The sequence below is a fragment of the Biomphalaria glabrata genome, chromosome 5, assembly GCF_947242115.1.
Source record: "Biomphalaria glabrata chromosome 5, xgBioGlab47.1, whole genome shotgun sequence".
Lineage (NCBI taxonomy): Eukaryota > Metazoa > Mollusca > Gastropoda > Planorbidae > Biomphalaria > Biomphalaria glabrata.
This window is the reverse complement of record NC_074715.1, coordinates 914,227-937,869: the sequence shown is the minus strand read 5'-3', so window position 1 is coordinate 937,869 and position 23,643 is coordinate 914,227. Positions and strand designations below refer to the sequence as shown.

General features: G+C 37.5%; 1 protein-coding gene across 4 annotated transcripts in view; it reads right to left on the bottom strand.

Annotated features, from left to right (window-relative positions):
• Nucleotides 1-1,610: 1,610 nt before the first annotated feature.
• Nucleotides 1,611-23,643, bottom strand: part of LOC106057749 (A disintegrin and metalloproteinase with thrombospondin motifs like) — a 34,251-nt gene continuing 12,218 nt past the window's right edge. The window contains exons 7-16 of one of the 4 annotated variants that reach the window (XM_056030565.1): nucleotides 21,699-21,869; nucleotides 19,402-19,540; nucleotides 18,168-18,287; nucleotides 13,224-13,275; nucleotides 12,757-12,891; nucleotides 7,951-8,133; nucleotides 6,796-6,963; nucleotides 6,088-6,249; nucleotides 3,702-3,848; nucleotides 1,611-2,302 (exon numbers count right to left, since the gene is read on the bottom strand). In XM_056030565.1, coding sequence (XP_055886540.1) covers nucleotides 2,097-2,302; nucleotides 3,702-3,848; nucleotides 6,088-6,249; nucleotides 6,796-6,963; nucleotides 7,951-8,133; nucleotides 12,757-12,891; nucleotides 13,224-13,275; nucleotides 18,168-18,287; nucleotides 19,402-19,540; nucleotides 21,699-21,869 — 1,483 coding nt within the window. In that variant the 3' untranslated portion in view covers nucleotides 1,611-2,096. Of the gene's footprint in view, nucleotides 2,309-3,701; nucleotides 3,849-6,087; nucleotides 6,250-6,795; nucleotides 6,964-7,950; nucleotides 8,134-12,756; nucleotides 12,892-13,223; nucleotides 13,276-18,167; nucleotides 18,288-19,401; nucleotides 19,541-21,698; nucleotides 21,870-23,643 lie in introns of all 4 variants that reach the window. The other 3 variants (XM_056030564.1, XM_056030566.1, XM_056030567.1) reach the window with 3 other exon arrangements.

The following is a 23,643-nucleotide window of genomic DNA, read 5'->3' as shown; positions in this document are numbered from 1 at the left end:
AGCCCCCTGGATGACAAAACTAGTCTAGACTAGTTTAGATCTGCCATATAATGTTTTTTCACTAATAATAGATCTAGAATAATATTTATTATTTATGAGTACCCGTATATGATCTATTTGATGTCATTTTCCATGAGGTGATATCCATGTTGCTTTATAAATTTTCTTATGCTGGCATTTAGTGCTACAGATAGACATTCCTTTTCCTTAGGCCAAACCCAGTAATGTTAGGTCATTATTATTTGCCTCTTCATATGTTTTCTTTGCCTATTTGATCTGAAGGCAAATTCTTTTCCAATTTTGGCAATTGAAATCTCCTTGATGTCATGCAGTGTTGCCTCATCATGAATTCTTCATAGTTCATCATTGAAAGGTTTACTTTGTATTATCAATGCTTTTTTTCTTCTTTTTAGAGCGTTTTATTATAGCCAAAGCATGTTTTTAAAATTACTTTTTAGTATTCATATTTTTTTATGACTGTTGTTAACCCTTTGCACAACCAGTTGGGGTCGCCCTATTAAGCTCCTTGGATAGCTGCCTTTACTTTTGGTTAAGGTGCCATAATCTTTGTGGATCCTCCCTTTTTGTCCAGATGGGAGATCAAAGTTCCAGCTTGATTTAATTGTGATCCTTCAGCCATGAAACTACAGTATAAGGAAATGAGATGAATCCCTGGGCATTGGCCAAAACTATCTCCCTCACAGCAGTTTCCCTCTCTCCAAGCAACTGATTTATGCTGATGAAATTCAGAATTATGGTCCTTAAAGGCCTGCTTGTTAATTTATTTACCAACATTAAATTGCACTATATAAAATTATTTTATAAACTTTGAAAGGCCTGTTTTCTTTTTATTCAAATTTTTGTGTGTGCATATATCAATTTTTGTATAAACATTTAACCATGAGATGGACAGTTGTTTTGAAGGGACTCAGTTGAGTTGCAGCTTTTCTGAAATGTTACTTGTGAATAGCATAATCAAACTATTTACTGAGGATATAAATAATCAAGTTATTACCTGGATGTAACGCTTGTTATTTACCTAAAATTAGGACAAACTATTTGTTGCAATTAAATTTTGAAACAGTTCCATCTCCTGTCATTTATTTGTGGAGTTTTGTCTGTATTTGTTTACAAAATACCAGCATACAGCTGTTTAGTAATCTGCAGTAACAAGCATTTGCCAGCATCATACACTGTTTTGTTTAAACATTAATTTTAGAGTACTTGCTTACAGAAACAATATAGATGAATCAACATTATTAAGGTGTAATTGATGATGAAGAAGACAACATAACAAATTTTAAAATTCTGTGGAAACAATCCTTTGATAATTACACTGAAGACAAATGATATACAATGAATGTCAATGCCTTCAATTTCCAAGATTTAAATGAATGCAGTGTTTCACATGACTACTCAAACCCAGTCACAACCTGTATATTTTTCCACATCTAGTGCAGAGAGAGCCATCGGGTGTTGGGTCTAGTTAAGTTTTCTTTATAGATTTATAAATAAATTAAAAGGCAAATCAGAATCAGGTGATAAGGTATTAGATACTTCTGGTCAATGATTTTAAAAATAAAATTGGAAAGCTCATTTACTCTAAAAGAAACAAGTCGTTATAAGTGCAGTAACTGTAGAATAACTTATAAATGGAAAAGGCAACACACATTATATAAAGAACTTGAAATCGTTTAATGAAAAAAAAAACAACTAGCAACACAATTTATCTTAAGATCCAGTATTATTAGAAGAGGACGTCCGAAAGCATGCAAATTATCAATTACCTCAATTGAATTATCAAAGCCACGTTTTATTAGAGGTCTATAAAACTAAAATTATTTCATACACAGTACACCAACGATTGCTTCATTATGATTGATATCGTTGTGGGGACAAAAGCTAAAACTAGCTTGTTGTAGTATTTATATATTCTATATAATCTAGAATCTAGTAAAATATTGAACAAGGGGATATCAGTGGAGTAGACCTACTCGGGCTACTAAGTACTTTATCTTCCTAATAGTCATTTCTACTTTAGCTACCTAATAGACATTTGTAATTTGTCTTCCAAATAGACATTTGTACTTATCTACCTAATAGACATATAATAATAGAACGCAATGCAAAAAACAACAATATAGAATAATATAGATCTCTATCCAAAGAGTGTATAATGAGAGACGGCTGGCAGAATTGTCACGGGAAGAACAATATTTACAGCACATCAATGGTTGTGTCTGGCAGATACTTGGGCTAGTACACAGCTGTGGACTTAAATCTGGTTCTCCTAGTACACACTCTGTATCTGTTAAAAGTAAACAGTTAATTATACTTATTCATTATGTCTCGACCACTGAAAACAGTACCACTTCTTAAACAACTTAATCAAAGTTAGATATGTTGACCTCTAGTTCCTTAGAGGGATTATGGGCAGGACATGGCCTAAATTCTGCCGATGCGTCAAAAAATACAAATACCTCTAGCTCACAAAACAAAACATTAGCAACCGATAAAGTGGATTGGATTAAATAAGGAAACAACAAAGCTACGGACTGAACAGAATACCGACAAATAAACATTTCCAAGACATGGGATACATTTTTTTTTATAATAAAGAAGAAATTACTTTAATAACACAGGAAACGAGGCATTTTGTTACGTCTGCGCTAAATGGCTAAATGTGGCAAAATATGTAGGTCACAGTTGGGGCTACGTAGCCACGTGAAATACTGCACTCCTCATTAATCTACGGATTCGAAGACAAGCTTTATTATTATTATTATTATTATTATTATTATACACAACATTAAAATTTCTTGTGAACAATGTTTCTACCATAACTGACATCATGATAATTGTTTCAACTTACAAGAGCTAAGACAAATTAAGTAGATCGAAATATCTAGGCCTACTATATTAATGTTTTGGTTTTCTATAGTTCTAATGTTTTTTTTTTGGGTAATGCACAAAATGTAAGACACATTTCCTAATGGATAATACAGATTATTATTATTATCACGACAATATTACTAGCCACCGAAAGGCAGGAAAGCCGCTATAGCTTTGTGTTGTCCATCAGTCCATTCTTTCATCAGTCTGTCACACTTACAGAAAATCTTTTGAAAATCTGATTTCATATTTTACAGCTTGGAAAGATCTGATGCTTAGGCTACTTTATGATATCTGACACTTAACCGTCTTTATTATAATAATAATTATGCATGTCGGTTTTTCATAAAAATGCATAATGATACAAATTATTTGATACATAAAGATACACACTATTCTATATTGAATAAAAGTACAGGTACAATCTTTTAATTAACTTCCCTTGACTCCAAATTTTTTTTTACGTATATAGAAGATCGTTTAATTACTATGTATCTTTTCTTAAACACATTTATTAGAAAAAGGAATAGTTTAAAGTTTAGAACAGATACCAATTGCAAAACACTTACACTACCAAGAGCTCAAACGTCAGATAAAATACATGTAACATGAATAGTTGCATAGTTGTTTGGTATGCGTTCTGGACTGTCGTTCGGTGGTCTCAATGTTCATGAGTTCAAACCCTGCCCGCTGCCTTCCTCCCTTCGTCCTGCGGTGGTTTGGGCCAGGATGTAGTTCATCTTTAAAACTGAATGAACATTTGAAAATGTTAAATGTATTCTCACACATTTCGTTACACATTTTCCTACCGTTGGGGGACGTTAATTGTGTGGTACTTGTATTTGCAGACTTGTAATGTAACGAGCAATAGTGACAGCACAGTGATGAATTTGTCTGGCAGACACTAGTGTTAGTGCACAGTTCTGGCCTCAAGTCTAGATCTCCTGGTTCACATTCTGTAGACAATTTAAAAAATACATAATATATCATTAAGAATGCCTCCATTGCTCTTCTATTTGTGGCTTGCAGCATACATTATTTTTTTAAAGCTAAATTTGTATCTAATGGAGCATATATTATTTTTTAAAGCATAGCCTTGTAGTATCTAAATTCTAAATGGAGCATACAAAACTATGTTTAGCAATTAAAGAAAAAGATTAGATGAAGTGATTAGTGGGGACAGGTGGCAATTAAAACAGGAATCAGTGCCTTGAATCTCGTGCACTATAACTTCAGAAATAATTTAAAGCAAAAACAACTTTTCTTAATAAAGACATAAGACTGTGGTCATTCAAAAATCTAGAAGTGTCGCTCTAAAAGTAAGCAATCATCTAATCAACCCAACTAAAGAAATTATTTGATAACTTTATAACTGGACTAAATGTAACTCGTGAATCTGAACCGTCTTGACCTTCTCTCTTTTTATAGGATGGTTGAAGGCCTTCTCGAAAGTGATAGAACATTGTCATTCCTTCTGGATGATCATGTATGAAAGCAATAGAACATTGCCATTCCTTCCTGATGATCATATGAAAGCAATAGAACATTGCCATTCCTTCCTGATGATCGTATATGAAAGCGATAGAACATTGCCATTCCTTCTGATGATCATATGAAAGCAATAGAACATTGCCATTCCTTCTGGATGATCATATGAAAGCAATAGAACATTGCCATTCCTTCCTGATGATCATATATGAAAGCGATAGAACATTGCCATTCCTTCTGGATGATCATATGAAAGCGATAGAACATTGCCATTCCTTCCTGATGATCATATATGAAAGCGATAGAACATTGCCATTCCTTCTGGATGATCATATGAAAGCGATAGAACATTACCATTCCTTCTGGATGATCATATGAAAGCAATAGAACATTGCCATTCCTTCTGGATGATCATATGAAAGCGATAAAACATTGCCATTCCTTCCTGATGATCATATATGAAAGCGATAAAACATTGCCATTCCTTCTGGATGATCATATGAAAGCGATAGAACATTGCCATTCCTTCCTGATGATCATATGAAAGCGATAGAACATTGCCATTCCTTCCTGATGATCATATATGAAAGCAATAGAACATTGCCATTCCTTCCTGATGATCATATATGAAAGCAATAGAACATTGTCATTCCTTCTAGATGATCATATGAACCGAGGAACGGTTGAAAGTTCGTCCAGGTCTGGCCTTAGATTAAAGGTAGCCTTGCACAGGACCAAAAAAAAAATGTTTAGAGAAAAAAAAAGCAAAACTTGGATCAAATCTCAAACTAGCAGAGTCCTATAGCTCAATGTCTGATGGTCTAGCACTAAGCTCTACATCATCCAGATCAAATCTCAAACTAACAGAAGTCTATAGCTCAATGTCTACTGGTCTAGCTCTAAGCTCTACATCATCCAGATCAAATCTCAAACTAACAGAAGTCTATAGCTCAATGTCTACTGGTCTAGCTCTAAGCTCTACATCATCCAGATCAAATCTCAAACTAACAGAAGTCTATAGCTCAATGTCTACAGGTCTAGCTCTAAGCGCTACATCATCCAGATCAAATCTCAAACTAACAGAAGTCTATAGCTCAATGTCTACTGGTCTAGCTCTAAGCTCTACATCATCCAGATCAAATCTCAAACTAACAGAAGTCTACAGTTCAATGTCTACTGGTCTATCTCTAAGCTCTACATCATCCAGATCAAATCTCAAACTAACAGAAGTCTATAGCTCAATGTCTACTGGTCTAGCTCTAAGCTCTACATCATCCAGATCAAATCTCAAACTAACAGAAGTCTATAGCTCAATGTCCACTGGTCTAGCTCTAAGCTCTACATCATAGTCATCATACAGGTAAGTTTTTTAAATAATTTATATTGCGTAATTTCTTTGTTTCAGTCTTATATTTATATTTTCACTTGGCATAGATTTTATATTTCACCAATATTCACTTCGCCTAGGGCCTCCAATCACCTAAGGTCGGCCCTGATTCACCTAGCGCTGGCCTCTGTTACTTGTGCTAGTTGTACACACACGATTAACTCTACCCAAGTCGCCACCAGATATCGATATGAATACAAACCCGTATACTGCCAACAGAGTACAAATGTCATGTTCAGGACTACTTCAACTAGGCCTAGCTCTAGATCTAAGTTGTCTTAGTGTTTAGGTGTCGAATTTAATACAAATAAATATCTTACCTTTTGGTGAAGTGGGTGTAGTAAATTGTATCGTTGGTGTAGTCATTGATTTATTTTTGAAATAAAGCGAGCAATAGTTACAGCACTGTAATGGCTGTGTCTTGCAGACACTAGGGTTAAGACATTGTTCTGGTTTCAAATCTAAATCTCCCGGTTCACATTCTGTAGAGTATAAGCTTGAGATATGGAACAGTATCACATATGAACAACCACGATTTACACTGTAATGCTGAAAACCAAACATTTTGTTTGGTATCTGAAACAATGGAAATAAATAGTACTTGATTGAAGTCGTGGTATAAGCTGAATTTATCTCCTTTATATTAGGCTGCCGTCTGAGACTTAGTGTGGTTACCGAGTCGGCTTGAGAAGCCTGAGAAGGTCGTTACCTTTTTTTTGTAAAAAAATACACATAAAAAGCGATCACCCAGATACCCCGTTCTTTCTCCTTCTTTCCAACTGGTCGATACAAGTGATAGGATCATAGTGTATTGAGAACGCTAAAAGCATGAAATTGCGCTCAACAAAAACAATTGGTAAAAAATATATCTAATCGCAGATGTATTAATGTTAGTCTAGCTCTATTACAAATTTAATTACATGACTGATCCAAACAAATTGATACACATTAATATAAGCTTTGTTTTGTTTTTTTTTAAATTATTTTGCTTATTGAAACGTCACATTTACTACCAATACATTGCCTACTAGTTTTGGGTGAAGTGGGTGGTATCAATGGTCTCGTTGTGGTGGTACTTGCAGTTGTAGACGTGTGATATAACGAGCAGTAGTGACAGCACTGTGCTGGCTGTATCAGGCAGACGCTAAAGTTAGTGCACAGTTCTGGTATCAAGTCTTGATCTCCTGGTTCACATCCTGTACACAATTTAAAGAAAAACTTGACATGACTATCTTGACTACTTCAGAAAATGAGCGGCTTTTGCAAAGTGCAGAGGCGCATACATAAAATGCTTAGCAACATAAAGAAGAAGTATGCTAAATGAGGCATTGGGAATGTAACAAAAGAAAAAACCTGTAGACTTAAAAGTATTTACAGATAAACATGTCAAAATGCTGGTAAAATGCAGAGCTCAGATTGCCACAAAATATTTAATTAAATTGTCAATATGGACAGATCTTTGCCACGTTCCTAGAATGGGTGTGGGGAAAAAACCTGTTCAAACTTTATACCAGACAGACAGAGTGAGCTGTGACCTACATATTTTGCCACACCCAGAGCAAGCCAAACCATTTTCCGTCGGTGGTCGATTAACATTTTCTTTTCGCCGTCTGCGTCTGTCCTCGGCAGCGGATTTTCTTTAGGTCTCTAATGTTTATCCCGCGGCCTTTGTGAGTGACCCCCCAGCTGTGTCTTTCGGAAGCCGCATGCAACCAGGTGCTCTCTTCTATGTCAATCAAGTCAAGTTGGCGCCTAAGCTGGTCTTAAAAGCGTTTCCGTGGGTCCCCTCTGTTACGTCGACCACCTTTTAGCTTACCAAAAAGGACTTCATTTGGCATACGTTTGTCAACCATGCGGGATACGTGCACTGCACAGCGTAACTGTCGAACCTTACAAAGTTCCTCTACAGCAGCGGTTCTCACGGCGACCCTTTTTATAATCCCCCACTCTGCCGCGACCCCCCCCCCCCCAACACATACGGCAATTTAAAAGTAGACAATAACAATCCATATTTTTGATGGTCTTAGGCGACCCCAAAGGGGGTCGCAACCCACAGGTTGAGAACCCCTGCTCTATAATGTCCATACCAGCGTTCGCAAGAATTGCCTATGAACGCCTGATAGTACTAAATGTTCAAAACTATGATTCCATACGTGACATGAAATGTGAACAAAGTTCCCTACCTTTAGTTGAAGTGAATATTACAAGGGGATTGACTGTCGTGGCTAATCTTTTAGGTGTGCTTCTTCTGGTGCTGTACGTTGGGGTAAAGGGTGTGCCATAGTTACACGTGCCGCAGCAATCCACTTTAGAATCCAAGCAGTGATCTTGTGTACAATCCATGCTTCTGTCTCCGTATTCACAGCCTAATGTGGTACAATCTCAAATTATAATTATATGGAGAATTCTAAAACAAAACAACAACAAAAAGTCCTCTGTGTATTCGGTGAGCAAAATTCTGAACTATTGATTCTTTGTGTATTTTTAAGAGAATATAAAATGTGTGTGTGTCTTTTTAGCATTGCACTTGGTATTTTTGGTTTCCTATAAGTAATTATCATCGTCTGGTACAGGGGCGGACTGGATGTCAAAATGAGCATTACTTACTATTGACCAACCTTTTGAGTGCCATATTATGAGCATCCATTCATAAAGCCTCGAAAACTGAGCCCACGCATGCGTTAGATGACGTAACGTACTGTAGTTCTAAATAAAAAGTAGCTTTTATATGACGCTTTTATCATGCTTGTAGCTAAATCAGAGCGCTATGGTCCAATCTCATTTGTGGACCAGTGGGGGGAATATCTGGAAGGTTTTCTGTCCTTAATCCTTAATCTTCGTAATAGAAGACACTGCCATTAGTATCATTATATTTGTGTAGGACATGGGATGTTATTTCATCTATAAACGTAAATATAGAGTTGAAGCTAGGTGCTGAAACAAATTTGATAAGTACATATACATACGCACTAAGCGAACTTAACTTCTAGACCATCGGAATGCCCTAAAAACATTATGAGAGATACACAATTAAATAAAAGCATTGTTACGTTTTCATATTGGATGAGACTCTTTAGACATGAAAACGACAAATCACAGTTTATAAATACTTTAATCTTTATTAACACTGAAACCACTTTCTTGTTCATAGTCCTCCATTGCGGTCGTTCTCTCCTTTCAACACGCAATCGCACCATTTCACATTCACACTAAGATGCGCACGTAACACCCCCCCTGTTTAACAAGTTCGATGTACATCGAACGTCCAAGATACAAATCACTGAATATATTATCAGACTATTCCAAGTTAAAAACCATAATGTAATAACTAAACAAACTCAAACACAATGTCATGTTAATACCAATACAATTCCAACATGGAATAACAATTATATTCATCACAATAATAACTGTTATTATGAGCAATTGAAACCACTTCTGTTAACATATATCTTTAAGTAATCATATTTCTATTAATACAACTCCCCACTCATAATGTTAAGCATGTACAAACACCATCCTTCCAGTCGCAATCAAATAGTTAACAAACAAAGTCTATCTTGCTCCATGTATATTGTAGCCTCAACAACATGACCCAGTTTATAACTAACAACCCTCCTCATAGGCTACCATAGATTTAATCCAATGCTATTTACGTCTTAGTATCATCAGGCCTTTATAATAATTCCAGTCTTGACGTTTCTTTTTATGTATTTCTACCACATCATTTCGATAATTTTCTTACAAATGTAATTTTAATAGAATAATTATAATCCAACAGAACCACACATAATTAAATACATTGTGCAACATCTACGTATCTACTTTCCAGTACTTATACTCTTTTACATTTCCTATGTAGCCTTTACAAACTTCTATAATGTAGTATCCTTAACCTATATGCATATGTAACAACAATATTTACTTCATTACACATATATTTATTCATTGTAGAATAGAACAATAGTTAGTGTCCATCATTCCTACCTTTTCTAATCATATCTATATAATTCTAACATTATTGACATGCCATCCTTTCCGCTTCCCTCCTTTGCAATGATGTCCCATTGTGATCCTACTACCGAATGATCTAGCTGTACTGTTTTCTAGGCTGCTAATATCCCTCTCTTTTCTCGTATACGCCTCTCCACTATTGTACCTTGATTCCTTAATTCTAATTAACTGTTGACACTGTCTTCTAATATGCCCCCTTCTCCCACAATTAAAGCATAAGATGTATGGACTTGTACGTCTATATGTGGGTTTAAATCGCTTTCCCTGTACCACTGATTGCCTTACTTTACTTTGATTTGGACCCATTCCTATTGCATTGCTTTCTACCTTATCTGTTAATTCTTTCTTCTCGTGCTCTCTGCTACCCATGTCATCTGATGTATGAGATCTTATGTCTTCTTCCACATCCCCATTTCTACCTCGCGTAGACTTTATCCCATAATATTTCTTCCAATCCTCAATCTCCCTTACTGAACATATTTTCACCCCATGAATATTCCCAATAATTAAATCTATCTCACCCTGATCTACAACACAAGCTTCCACTGTCCCCTTAAAATACGGTGTGTCTATACTAACTTTAGCAATCGGTAATTGTACAATATTCCCATTAAACATAACACACTTCCTAGATTCGCCTGTATATTCATGGTCTTCCACTAAATCCTTATTCACTCCAATAATAGTGCTCCCTGTATCCCTGATGGTCTTGGCTGCCTTGTTCCCTACGAATGTCTGAAAAATCTCCAATGTTCCAGTATCAGATGACAATGATAAGCCTTGCTCTATTCTACCTTTCTCCCAGTCCTTTCTTTCCTGTCTGTTTCCTTGATATCTGCCGTTGCGGCTATCATATTGTCTTTCATATGTACCCCGTCTATACTGTCTATCCTGTGTCTCCCTTGTTCTGTGACAGTTATTCTGTGTCTCACATGTTCTGTTAAAAGCAACTATTTCTTCTATATCACTGCCTCTAGATAATTTCTTCTCGGGATGTGCCCCTTTATAAGCCCTTATCAGTCTTACTATGTCTTCTATGGATTTCGGTTTCCTCTCCAACAGAAATATTTTTAATTCCTCCTGACACTCGTACATCACTTTGTCCAGCATGAGAAATGTCTTAAGACTGTCAAAGGTTTTTTCTACCTCAGCGGTTTCTATCCAGTTATCGAAATGGCTGCTCATTTTGTCCAAGAAGGTCTGCGGGTCATCCTCTGGTTCTATCTCACAATTAACAAACTGTTGGCGATAGAAAGCTTCTGTTTTCCCGAAAGTTCGAAGTAGTTGTTCTTTCACAATGCTGTAGTTACCCTGGTTCATACATATTTTTGAAGGCACCTCCGCTGTAAATGATCTCGACAATAAGAATGTCCATTTGTCTTCAGGGTACTCCAGTTCTCTCATTTCTATTTCGAACTTCTTCAAAAAAATGTCTATGTCCATTTTGTCTTCGTTGAATATCAAACCTTTATATTTTGCCAGTTTATTCCCTGTAGAGTCACTCTTTCTTTTATCATTCTCCTTTCCTTGGTCTGCTTTTAACTTTTTCTCTGCTGTCTCTTTTTCAAACGCTAATCTTTCTCTTTCAATGGCGACTAATTCGTTTTTCTTCTCCTTTTCAATGGCTATCTTTTCTCTTTCTCTTTTGTCCTCCTTGTCTAATCTTTCCTTTTCTTTTTCTCTTTCTCTTTTGTCCTCCATGTCTAATCTCTCCTTTTCTTTTTCTCTTTCCATCGCTAATCTCTCCTTTTCTTTTTCTCTTTCCATCGCTAATCTCTCCCTCTCCATCAACCTTTCTTGTACGTATTTTCTTAGTTCTGCCCCTTCAAGCTCCAACAACCTTCCCTCTTCCTTCAACGCTGCTACCTCAGCCTTGTCCGCCATTTTCTATTAATATTAATCAAATTGAATAGTATCCTGTCACTAGATCTAGACTATATAATATGATATCTCTACTGTCTGTTGACAGGAGATCAACTGTGTATAAAGGACTACGTAGGTTTTACCTTTGCGTTGGGCGCCACTTGTTACGTTTTCATATTGGATGAGACTCTTTAGACATGAAAACGACAAATCACAGTTTATAAATACTTTAATCTTTATTAACACTGAAACCACTTTCTTGTTCATAGTCCTCCATTGCGGTCGTTCTCTCCTTTCAACACGCAATCGCACCATTTCACATTCACACTAAGATGCGCACGTAACATACATATACATACGCACTAAGCGAACTTAACTTCTAGACCATCGGAATGCCCTAAAAACATTATGAGAGATACACAATTAAATAAAAGCATTGTTTGTCTAACACATGCCTAACGGCTGTCTGTGTCGGCTCTATTGAAGTTGTTGGTGAACGGATGCGGCGAGGTGGTGGGGGGAGGGGCTAGCTAGGGCATGTGACCATTGACCACTGGGGTGGTAATTTGCATACGGGCGAAACGACTCTGCACCATAAGAATGTTTTTTAGGAAATTCCGATGATCTAGAGGTTAAGTTCGCTTAGTGCGTTATCACTAGGCGGTGTTGTCGTTTCCAGGGTCGAGCCTTGGTCGGCCCAGTTCCTTATTTTCGTAGCATTTAATTCACTACTTTCTCTCTTAACAACTTGGTCCCTGGTGCTGCTATGCATTTTTGTTCAATATATGTATATTTCATCTACGGTATGATATCAGACGTAGTCTATGCAGGTTTATGCCAAGGCAATGTAACTTGGAGAATCATAATATTTGGAAATATAGGTTCACGTGTGACAGCCAAAACAGTAATTCGGATTTTTCCTTCCACTTATCAAAGTTTACTGTGAAAGAAAAAGATACTTTGACGCCGGAGACACGCGCTTTCTTGAAATCAGTCCGTTCCGTCTAAACATACCAGACTATGGTGCCCCCAAGATACTCTAAACATGGATTGACATATGTGACACTATGTATGACGGTAACAGATCGTTGAAAGTGTGTATTTAGATCTACCTTTCACAGGCCTAGACACATTGTTACACGTGTTACAACATAGTTGATAGTTAACAGAAGAGTAACAGTGGCCTATAAATCCATGGATATACCATTCGCAAGTTTTATCCGGTTTGTCTCCAAATGCACAGTTTTCTAGAGAGAGTAAAATGTAACAGAAAAGTATTAACCATATAATAGCTGCAATAGCACAGCATTAAAATTTAATACTTCTAAAGAGAAAAGTATTACTAGGAAAATTAAAATAGCTTTGCAATATACATAAAGGTACATTGATGGTTTTTAAACGACTATTTGTTTTACAATGGACTCACTAAGAGGGACATAATAACAAAAATATTTGGCCTCTAACGGGGTGTATTGTGCAATGTATATGGATCTTGATACCTAAATTTAACTAGTTGATGGTATTCAGTTCTGAATAGGTGAATAAGAAAAAGAATATTTTAGATTTCTATGCTACACACCATCAAGTTGAGGAGCGTATGGGTCGCTGACACATTTTCCATTCATACAGATCTGAAACAAATATAGGTATTTTAAAGATTCAATGATCAAAATTTTATAAACTGTGTGATAAATTACTTATTTTGTTTCAAGTTTTAAACAAGAAAAAACAAAAACAAAACAAAAACAAAACAAAAACAAAACAAAAAACGAACAAAGTGTGATTGTATCAATTAGTTTGAATTAGCCTGATTCAGTTATGTAATTACAGATTTTTAATTTCAAGATCTTTTAGGCATCTCTGAGTCCACCCAGCTCCAATGGCTACCTGACGTAAGTTTAGTAAAATTAAAGGCCATTGGTCGTTGTACTGGCCGAATGACACTCTCGTTAACAGTAGGCCACAGAAACAAATCACTTTTTACAACATCTGCACTATAGACCGTATGGTCTGAAAGGGAAACATTACATTATGTATAAAGCTCCTCCTTCGTAATCAAAGATGAGCACATTTCTTATATCCTATCGACTCGAAGATGATCTTGGAGTCCAATGCACACTTTAAAAAGCCGGCCGCATACGTTTGGTCAGTTACAGATAGGTCTGCAGCTTTTTGTCGGTTCCGCGCTCTTTTACGCTGGCCACTCTTCTTGCTTCACATCACGTAAACATATAATAATAATAATAATAATAATTTTATTTATAAAGCGCTGTTAACAAACAAAATGTAGGCTCAAGGCGCTGTAACAACATTACAAACATAAACACAACTGCTGGAATAACAGTTAATCTAAAAAAGTTTTAAACAAGTAGGTCTTAATGTTCTTCTTAAAAGTGGTATAGCATGTTGTCTGTCTGAGATCAATGGGGAGTGAGTTCCAAACCTTTGGTCCGTGAACTGAAAAAGCACGCAGACCGTAGCTTTTGAGGGAGAAACGTGGCACTACTAAAAGCGTTGAGTCCATTGAGCGCAGGGTTCTCTGGGGGACATATGGAGTAATCAGTTCGCTAAGGTACAAGGGCATCTCATTGTTATATATACACTGATGACAAAGTGTGGCGACCTTGTAATCGATTCTCGCTTTCACGGGAAGCCAATGGAGCGTGCGCAAGAGCGTAGTAGCAGAATCTTGTCTAGTTTTTTTAAGGACTATTCGAGCGGCGTTGTTCTGTATACGTTGCAGCTTGGCTATTTTGTCATCAGGTATACCTGCTAGCACGGCGTTGCAGTAGTCAAGGCGGGAGAGTATGAATGCCACAGCTAGCGTTTTTGTTGACTCCGTTGTTAAATATGGTCGGATCTGGCCTAATCTGCGCAGCTGCAGATAAAGACCTTTGCAGAGCTGATTTATGTGTGGGTCGAAAGATAGTGTTGAGTCGAAGAAAACTCCAAGATTCCGCACTACATGGACAAAAGGAACATGGCAGTTCGTGATAAAGAGAGAATCTGTGCTTTCAACTTTTGAGACATTGTTCCTAGTGCCAATCTTAATTATTTCTGTCTTGTCTTCGTTCATCTTGAGTTTATTTTCAACCATCCAATCGCTCACCCTTGCAACGGTACTACTGATTTTCTCTGCCAGATGCGACACCTCTGAGGGTACTGATGAATCGTATAACTGTGAGTCATCGGCAAAGAAATGGTATAAGATGCCGGTTGGCCGTATGACACCGCTGAGTGGATATGTGTACATAGTGAACAGTACTGGGCCTAGAACTGATCCTTGGGGTACTCCGTACTTCAAAAGTAAGCTTGTTGATTCCGTCCCGCTAACAACGACACTTTGGGTGCGTTCCGTCAGGTAGGATCCAAGCCACTTTAGGACGACTCCTGCTAAACCAAAAGTTGCAGAGAATCTGGCCATCATAATTTCATGGTCTAGCGTATCAAAGGCTGCGGACAAGTCCAGCATAGAAAGAATTGATAGGTGGCCTTTGTCGGAATTGTGAAGTAAGTCGTTTAGTACCCTGACCACTGCTGTCTCTGTGCTACGGCACTTCCTATATGCAGATTGAAATTCTTCCAAGAGACAGTACTGTTCAAGATGAGAAAGAATTTGCACTAACACGATGCGCTCCAGAAGCTTTGACAGGAAGGGAAGATTTGAAACCGGGCGATAGTTTTTTAGACATTCCGGGTCAAGACTGGATTTCTTTAATAAGGGCCTGACAAGTGCATGCTTAAATTGCTGTGGTACAATGCCTGAAGTCAGTGAAGAGTTCACAATGTTGGTAATTGTAGGTACAAGCTCATCTAAACATTCAAGGAGCAAGGAGGTTGGAATGGGATCAAGGTCACATGACTTATTTGGCATCTTCAAAATAGTACTTTTGACATAATCTTCAGATACACGCTGAAACTCGCAAAAAGGAGTATTTTGAAAAATTGAAGAGTGGTCAAGCTGTGATGAGAGGGATGGCATGTCATTTCTAATCTGCTCAATCTTCCCAATGAAGAATCTATTGAAGGAATCAGGAAGTTCAGATAATGGGATAGATGACGGCAAACGTTCGTTATTTGCTCCCCCTAACATTTCAGCGGTGATCCTGAATAGCTCCTTTGAAGAATCAGAATTTTCGATTTTTTGTCGAATATGACTAGCTTTTGCGTCTCTAATCATACGGTTAACCTTGTTTTTTTCTCGTATGTATATTTGTCGATGTATCGTCAGACCTGTCTTTTGAAATGTACGTTCGGCACGTCGGCGAATAAGTTTGGCAGTCTTTATGTCTTCCGTCAACCAGGGTGCAGATGGCCTAACTGAGACTGTACGAGTGACAAGAGGTGCATGGCTGTCCAGCAACTTTTTCAAGCAAGAATTGTAATTGCTGAGAACGTCTGTGTTGCTCTGTTGCAACAGCAAAGAGGTCACGTCCATTTTGAAGGAGGCAATATCTATGGCTTTAAGTTCACGGGAAGTCACGTTTTTCTTTGGCCTTTTTGCTTTTGATAGGCGCATTTCAAAGTTTACGAGAAAATGATCTGACAAGCCGCGGTCTGAGACATTGAGTTTGGCTACAAGCTCACTTGCATTTGTAACAATCCAGTCAAGAGTATGGCCTTTGACGTGTGTCGGAACATTTATCAGTTGGTCTAAGTTGCGAATCTTTAGCGCATTTTTCAGCGACATCGCGTATGTCTCATTTTCACTGTCAAAATGCAAGTTCACATCGCCTATGACAAATAGATCTTTTGTTGATATGTGACTGTCAAGGAGGTCTTGAAATTCTTCGATGAAAACTTTTGTTGTCAATTTATTTCTCTTGCTTGGTGGTGGGCGGTACAGGAAAATAAAAGTCAGTGTTCTACTGTGGTGGGAAAGGCGAAACTCGCACATCTCAAAGGTGGTGTACGTTGAGCTTTCAGGTCTTATTGTTACATACTCACAGCTTCACGCCATGAGGAACGATCGAGAGCTAGTGCTTCCCAGCCGTGAATGTCAACATCCCAACTCCTTGAAGCAGCTCTTAATTAAAGGTGTCTTTATAGCGCTTGTATTGAATTCCCCCCGGGAGCGCTTTCCTACACACAGCTGAAACCCTACAGAGATCGTTTGTAAAGGCGATTATCTGGCACGTGGAGTACATCTCCCTGCCATCGAAATTGGGACATTTTTGACTGTGGCATTGATACTGTTTATGTTGGACAACTGTAGGATTTCAGTATCTGGTATGTATCTGGAAAAAAGAGAGGCTGAAAGAAAAACAAAGAGGGAAGAAAGATAGGAAGAGAAAGAGAGAAGGAAGGGAAAAAAGAGAGAGAAGGAAGGAAGACAAAAAAGAGGGAAGAAAGATAGGAAGAGAAAGAGGGAAGAAAGATAGGAAGAGAAAGAGAGAAGGAAGGGAAAAAAGAGAGAGAAGGAAGGAAGACAAAAAAAGAGGGAAGAAAGATAGGAAGAGAAAGAGGGAAGAAAGATAGGAAGAGAAAGAGAGAAGGAAGGGAAAAAAGAGAGAGAAGGAAGGAAGACAAAAAAAGAGGGAAGAAAGATAGGAAGAGAAAGAGGGAAGAAAGATAGGAAGAGAAAGAGAGAAGGAAGGGAAAAAAGAGAGAGAAGGAAGGAAGACAAAAAAAGAGGGAAGAAAGATAGGAAGAGAAAGAGGGAAGAAAGATAGGAAGAGAAAGAGAGAAGGAAGGGAAAAAAGAGAGAGAAGGAAGGAAGACAAAAAAAGAGGGAAGAAAGATAGGAAGAGAAAGAGGGAAGAAAGATAGGAAGAGAAAGAGAGAAGGAAGGGAAAAAAGAGAGAGAAGGAAGGAAGACAAAAAAAGAGGGAAGAAAGATAGGAAGAGAAAGAGGGAAGAAAGATAGGAAGAGAAAGAGAGAAGGAAGGGAAAAAAGAGAGAGAAGGAAGGAAGACAAAAAAAGAGGGAAGAAAGATAGGAAGAGAAAGAGGGAAGAAAGATAGGAAGAGAAAGAGAGAAGGAAGGGAAAAAAGAGAGAGAAGGAAGGAAGACAAAAAAAGAGGGAAGAAAGATAGGAAGAGAAAGATGGAAGAAAGGAAGAAAAAGAGAGAGAGAGAGAGAGAGAGGAAAAAACAAGGATGGAAGAGAAGGAAGGAAGGAAAAAACAAAGAGATAGAGAAAAGAAATGAATGAAAATAGAGAGAAGTATAAAAGAGTGAGACAAGAAAGAAGGGAGAGAAAAACAAAGACATACTGCAGCAGGGATGAACGACTGTATAGATTATAGAAAATACAATACACATGCAAAGATGTGACCCTGCAAGAACAAATAAAACGAAGGACTTTTGTGCCACGAGGCCTGTACTGTCCTTTTACACCTTTTTTAAGTTTAATTCAGTAAACATTGTTTTTTTTTTTTATTATTTATTTTGGCTTCGATTTCTATAGCTAGTTCTAGTACAATAATGACATTGTCTTAGCGTTTCTTCACTGGTCTGTAACCCTAATGCAACCAGTGGTTGAGAAACTGTTCTGAAAGATAGTGAGTATTGATTAAGCTTACCTTTCCATCGCCACATGATGTTCCCATGAGGGCTATCTGCGGGATACAAATGTCTCTTAAATTATCTGCACATGACATTGCCAGGCAGATTTCAGTGACAGAGCTTTTAGGTTCGGAAGCCTGTTTTAATAGAAATGAAATTATGCTACTCACAGCTTGGATACTTATTGTATTTTTAATCATTTCGGTCTGAGTGTCCATGTCAAAGAGCCTCTACTTGTACCATACCAGTTACTGTTAACTTAAATATTGCACGTGTTTCTATTACATACATCAAGAAAAAGTTTTGTTTACAGAGCAAAGTACAGTACATGAATCAATAAAAAAAAAAATACCAAAGTAGTCAATTAATAATTGGTAATTAATTATTTTGTTTGATACCGAATAAGGGATATTACTTGTACATTATTGAAAGATATAGTTTTAATGACGAAGTTCTTTCCCTTAAGATAACCTTTTTTTTTTTTTTTTTAAAAAAAAAAAAAAAAGAATTTTAAAATTTTTAAAGTTCATATTGCTACACCAGGCATTGATATTACAGCTTAAAATACTGCAAATGTGAGCGTGATAACACATCGCCAAAAGGATTTTCGCCAACATTAAATGAGGACATTTTTTAAAGTGCGGTCGCGGCGGCTAAGCGGTAAAGCGCTTGGCTTCTAAACCGGGGTCAGGGGTTTGATTCCTGGTTAAAACTGTAATTCCCAATTTCGGAATCTTCGGGCGCCTTTGAGTTCACCCAGCTATAATGGGTACCTGTCATTATGTTGGGGGAAAGTAAAGGCGGTTGGTGGTTGTGACATGACACCCTCGTTAATCGTAGGCAACTGAAACAGATGGCCTTTACATCACCTGCCGTAAAGACCACAAAGTCTGAAAGGGAACTTATGTAATCGTAATCTTTTTTTTTTATATTTAATATTAAGGAATTATATCTACAGTATTTTTCAATTTGTTATATTCTCTGAAATACTCATTTACACCTGACCTCTCTGAGAGAAGGGCAAGGAGAGCCTCACAATCAGCTAATTTTGTGAAGGAGCTAAAATGAAATGATCGGTAGTTAATATCATGATAATGAATGATTAAAAAGTGATTAAGCAGGAAATAAAAGTGACTAAGAAGTCAATGCATGATGAGGTGACTAAGCAAGCAATGCGTGATATGAGTGATAACGCTGCTTAGCAGGAAAGAAGTTAACTAAATTGGACTGTTATCGAGTTGTGTTACTTACCCTGCAATACATGGAATCATTTCCATAAAACTGCTGACACTGTTGATCAGGTTTGATCAACTGGCCCAATAGTTTATCAGATACATCTGGAATGTCTGCTGATGCTTCGATAGCGTAGACGAGACAGGTGTAACCTCGACTTGGAATAGACATATACACATTTACAATATATACTACATAGAGTTTACATTTTAGAGCTTCGTATCATTACTCCTTTGAAGTTATTTAAGCAAGACTGTTGGTCAAGAGGAAGGAGAATGAAATGGTTTGAGCTAAACTGAGCACAGTAATAATAATAATAAACCACGGTGACTCTCTATCTCCGCTCTGGTTCTGCCAAGCTCTATTAACCCACTATCTAAATTACTCCAAAGCACTGCAAACGGTTTTAGGGTTGACACTAAATGTACTAAATGTGAAGAAAAAAAACACTCCACGGAAAACTCCCGGCTTTATTAGATAGGGACAACATTGACACGGCTGCCTCCTTAGCATGGCTCAAAGCAGGTTATCTCTATCCTGAAACTGAAGGCTTTGTTACAGTAATACAGGACAGAGTAATCAGGACAAAACCATAGACATATATATATATTATATATATATATATAGACAGGACGATAAAGAACAAATTATTATCGGAAATATTTGGGAAAAGATAAGTTTGTAGATCCACATCACAAACCTATATATATTTGCCTATGTCTATGATTGTGAAACAAAGACAAAATATTGGGAATATGGCAGTTTTGTACTTTTCAAAACTAAAGATCAAAGGTATATATTGGCTGAAATGTTAGTCCTAAAATTTATAGCTCAATCGCCGCCATTTTCTTTTCACATAGAAATAGTACATAAAACATATTGACTCCCCCCAAAATAAAAATAACTTCCTACTGCCAGTCTATATTTATTTATGTCTATGGACAAAACATAAAATGTGGCGTTCAAAGTTCGTCTACTAAAGTGCGCCTCCAAGCCAAACTAAGTGTCATAATGAAAGCAGGCTACAGATGCCGAATACTATTTTAAAATGTCAGTTTCTCAGCTTATATAACTATAAAGACAGACTCAAACTCAAACACAACCTAATAACAAGCAAAATAAAAATAATATTAAAAAAATTAATTATATAAAGTGTAGTTACATCAATTGGTTTGGATTAGTCATGTAATTAAATTTGTAATATATCTAGTTTCTAGACTAACAATAATAAATGTGCGCGATTGGAAATATTTTACCAACTGTTTTTAGCGGCCCCCGAAAGGGGAAAAGACGCTATTAGTTTTGTGCGAAATGTCTGTCCGTCTGTCCGCCCGTCCCGTTTAGATCTCGTAAACTAGAAGAGATATTGAAAATCCGACTTCACAATATTTTAGACCATTCAAAGTTCTGATGCAACGGCTACTTTTTTTTTCCTGAAAGCGAAAATTCTAATTTTTAAAATCAATTATGCAAGCAGTTTTTTATAAGAAAAAGCTAATTAGTATGCATTATATGTTAGACCTAATATAAGACGAATAGTTATCTTATAAACATTATTTTCGTGAACATTTTTTCTATATAGCAGAAATTTTTTTTTTTTTTTTTTTTTGAGGATTCGAATATGAGATTGAGCCTTTTCAAAACAATTAACTTATTTAGTTCGAACCGAGGGTCCCGGGCTCGAATCCTGGTGAAAACTGGGATTTTCAACTTCTGAGTCTACCCAGCTCTAATGGGTACCTGACATTAGTTGGGGAAAAGCAAAGGCGGTTGCTCGTTGTGCTGGCACCCTCGTTAACCGTAGGCCACAAAAACAGATGAACTTTACATCATCTGCCCTATAGACCACAAACTAGTTAGGCCAGGTTCACATCTAACTTTACATTCACTTTCACGTATCCTTTGATCTGCGGGACGGTTGGGGCACTACACAAGATCTGTTAACCTTCTTGCTCCATTCTTATCTCTCATTTGTCTTTGATATAATTTCATTCTGATGTTCTTTCTGAAAATATTGAAGCCTACCTGGGTGGACCACTGATCGTGCGGTTTGCGCGCTGGACTGTCGTTTGGATTTATCGACGATCGAAGGTTCAAACCCTGCCTGCTCCCATCCCCCGTCGTCCTGCGGGAGGTTTGGACTAGGAAGTAAACTAACTATCTTCAACTCTGAAGGATTATCCGAATTATGTAAAACATTTTACTTCGGGGGCCGATTTTGAGTTTGTGTTTCCACACAAACTGTCTTTTGTAACCTTGTTTTTTTTTTCATCTATGATCCTGTCACGTGTTTTCATAACAATGTAGTAACCAACCTGGTGTTCAACTTTTCCTTCAATAAGCTGGTAAAGTAACTGACACTGCATGGAGAGAATAGCCATGGATTATACTCTGTCCCAGGCCTTTTTTCCGCATCAAGAGAACCCATAATGTATCTCTCTGATGCGTTGCAGGGATTGTCATCTCCGTCGTGAAGGGCTGAGAGGCTGCAAATTGTAATACATTCGCAAGTTAAATCTCTTAGAATGGTTGCTTAAGAAAGTCCGTCTTCTCCTCACTCACGTGGCTGCCTTGTTGTATACTCTCCGCTCCATACTTTACAAAAGTCAAAGTCTCCTGCTCGCCACAACCCACAGGAGGCTTTTTACTCAAATCTAATAATGCTCAGGGTGGCGAATTAAAGTAAGAGCGAAATTCTTTATTGAAGATAAACGAAACAATGTCAAAGACGGTGAATTGCAGACTATGAATTCACTCATAAAAATGGTAATGGATGCCTGGTCATTAGCTATAGTTGAAACGATGTCGCAAATACAGCAGTTCTCCCCTCTCCCCACAGCAGTTCCCCCTCTCCCCACAGCAGTCCCCCCTCTCCCCCACAGCAGTTCCCCATCTCCCCCACAGCAGTTCCCCATCTCCCCCACAGCAGTTCCCCCTCTCCCCCACAGCAGTTCCCCCTCTCCCCACAGCAGTTCCCCCTCGCCCCACAGCAGTTCCCTCTCTCCCCCACAGCAGTTCCCCCCTCTCCCCACAGCTGACGTAACCAACGAAATACAACTTTTAACACTATCGCTAAGCGTATCAGTTAATCCATGTAACCAATCTCTTTTATTTCCGCTATTCGCCCGTTTGTTTATAAGTATAAATAAGTAGATGCGGTTGTTTAGTGGTTAAGCGCTTGACTTCCTAGCCTTGGGGACCTGGGTTTGAATCTCGGTGAAGACAAGATTTTGAATTTCGGTATTTTTAGGGCACCTCTGAGACCAACCAAATCTAATGGGTAGCTGACTTTGGTTTGGGAAAGCAAATAGGTTGGTCGTTGTGCTGGCCAAACGACACTCTGCTCGTTAGGCCCTAACTTTGGCCAAAGAAACAGTTGACTTTAACAAGGGGAATTTTACTTTTATAAGAAAGTTGTTAGCGAGTCTAATTATTTTTCTGTAAGGGGAGGGTAACCACAAAGTCTCTCTTGGCTACGCTGATGAAATTGGGTGACTGTAGTTGGCTAACATTTTTTTTGTTATTGTTTTATTGAAGAGGGGGGGGGGGTAGCCCTAAAATCTTCTTGAAGGGGGTATTTTAAGCTCAGACCCCTTCTCTTGGCTTCACTGGGGCAGTAAGTAAAGTTTCCCTTTTAGACAATGAGGTCTGAGGCAACTGATGAGTTGAATCCCCCCTCCGGTTACGCCCATCTGTCATATTATATGTGTAAGCTTAGTAAGCTTATTCCTCTTCAAAATATATACCTTTTGATAGCGCATCGGAGACTTTTACTTTCGACGCTTTTCATGTGTCAGTCTAGTCATGCATGTTGTTAAGTGACTTAAACTATGCTAAGTCGTTCGTTTTCCTGTCTGACTCAGGCAACCCATTCCATTAAAAAATTAGAGAACGCAGAACGGTCACTTACTTAAAGTGAAAAGCTCTTGGTTTGTCCTAGTACATTCTCAAAAAGCTCGAATAGTATATGAATATACCATTCCCAATTATTTAAAATATAAATCTCTTTCATTAAATATCGTATGTGACAGCGCTAAATAAAACCAAATCATTATTATAAGAATTTCCATCATTAATGACTTTATACTAAGCATAAATTTGCCTTTAATTATAATAGCAAAACATTTTTTAATTAGATTTAGATCTAGATTTGTTTTTTGTTTTTTTGAAAACATACAATAATATTCATATATATATATACATACTCCTACATATAACCTACTTTTAAAACTACAAAGAGAGTAATAAAAACGGTCAAGA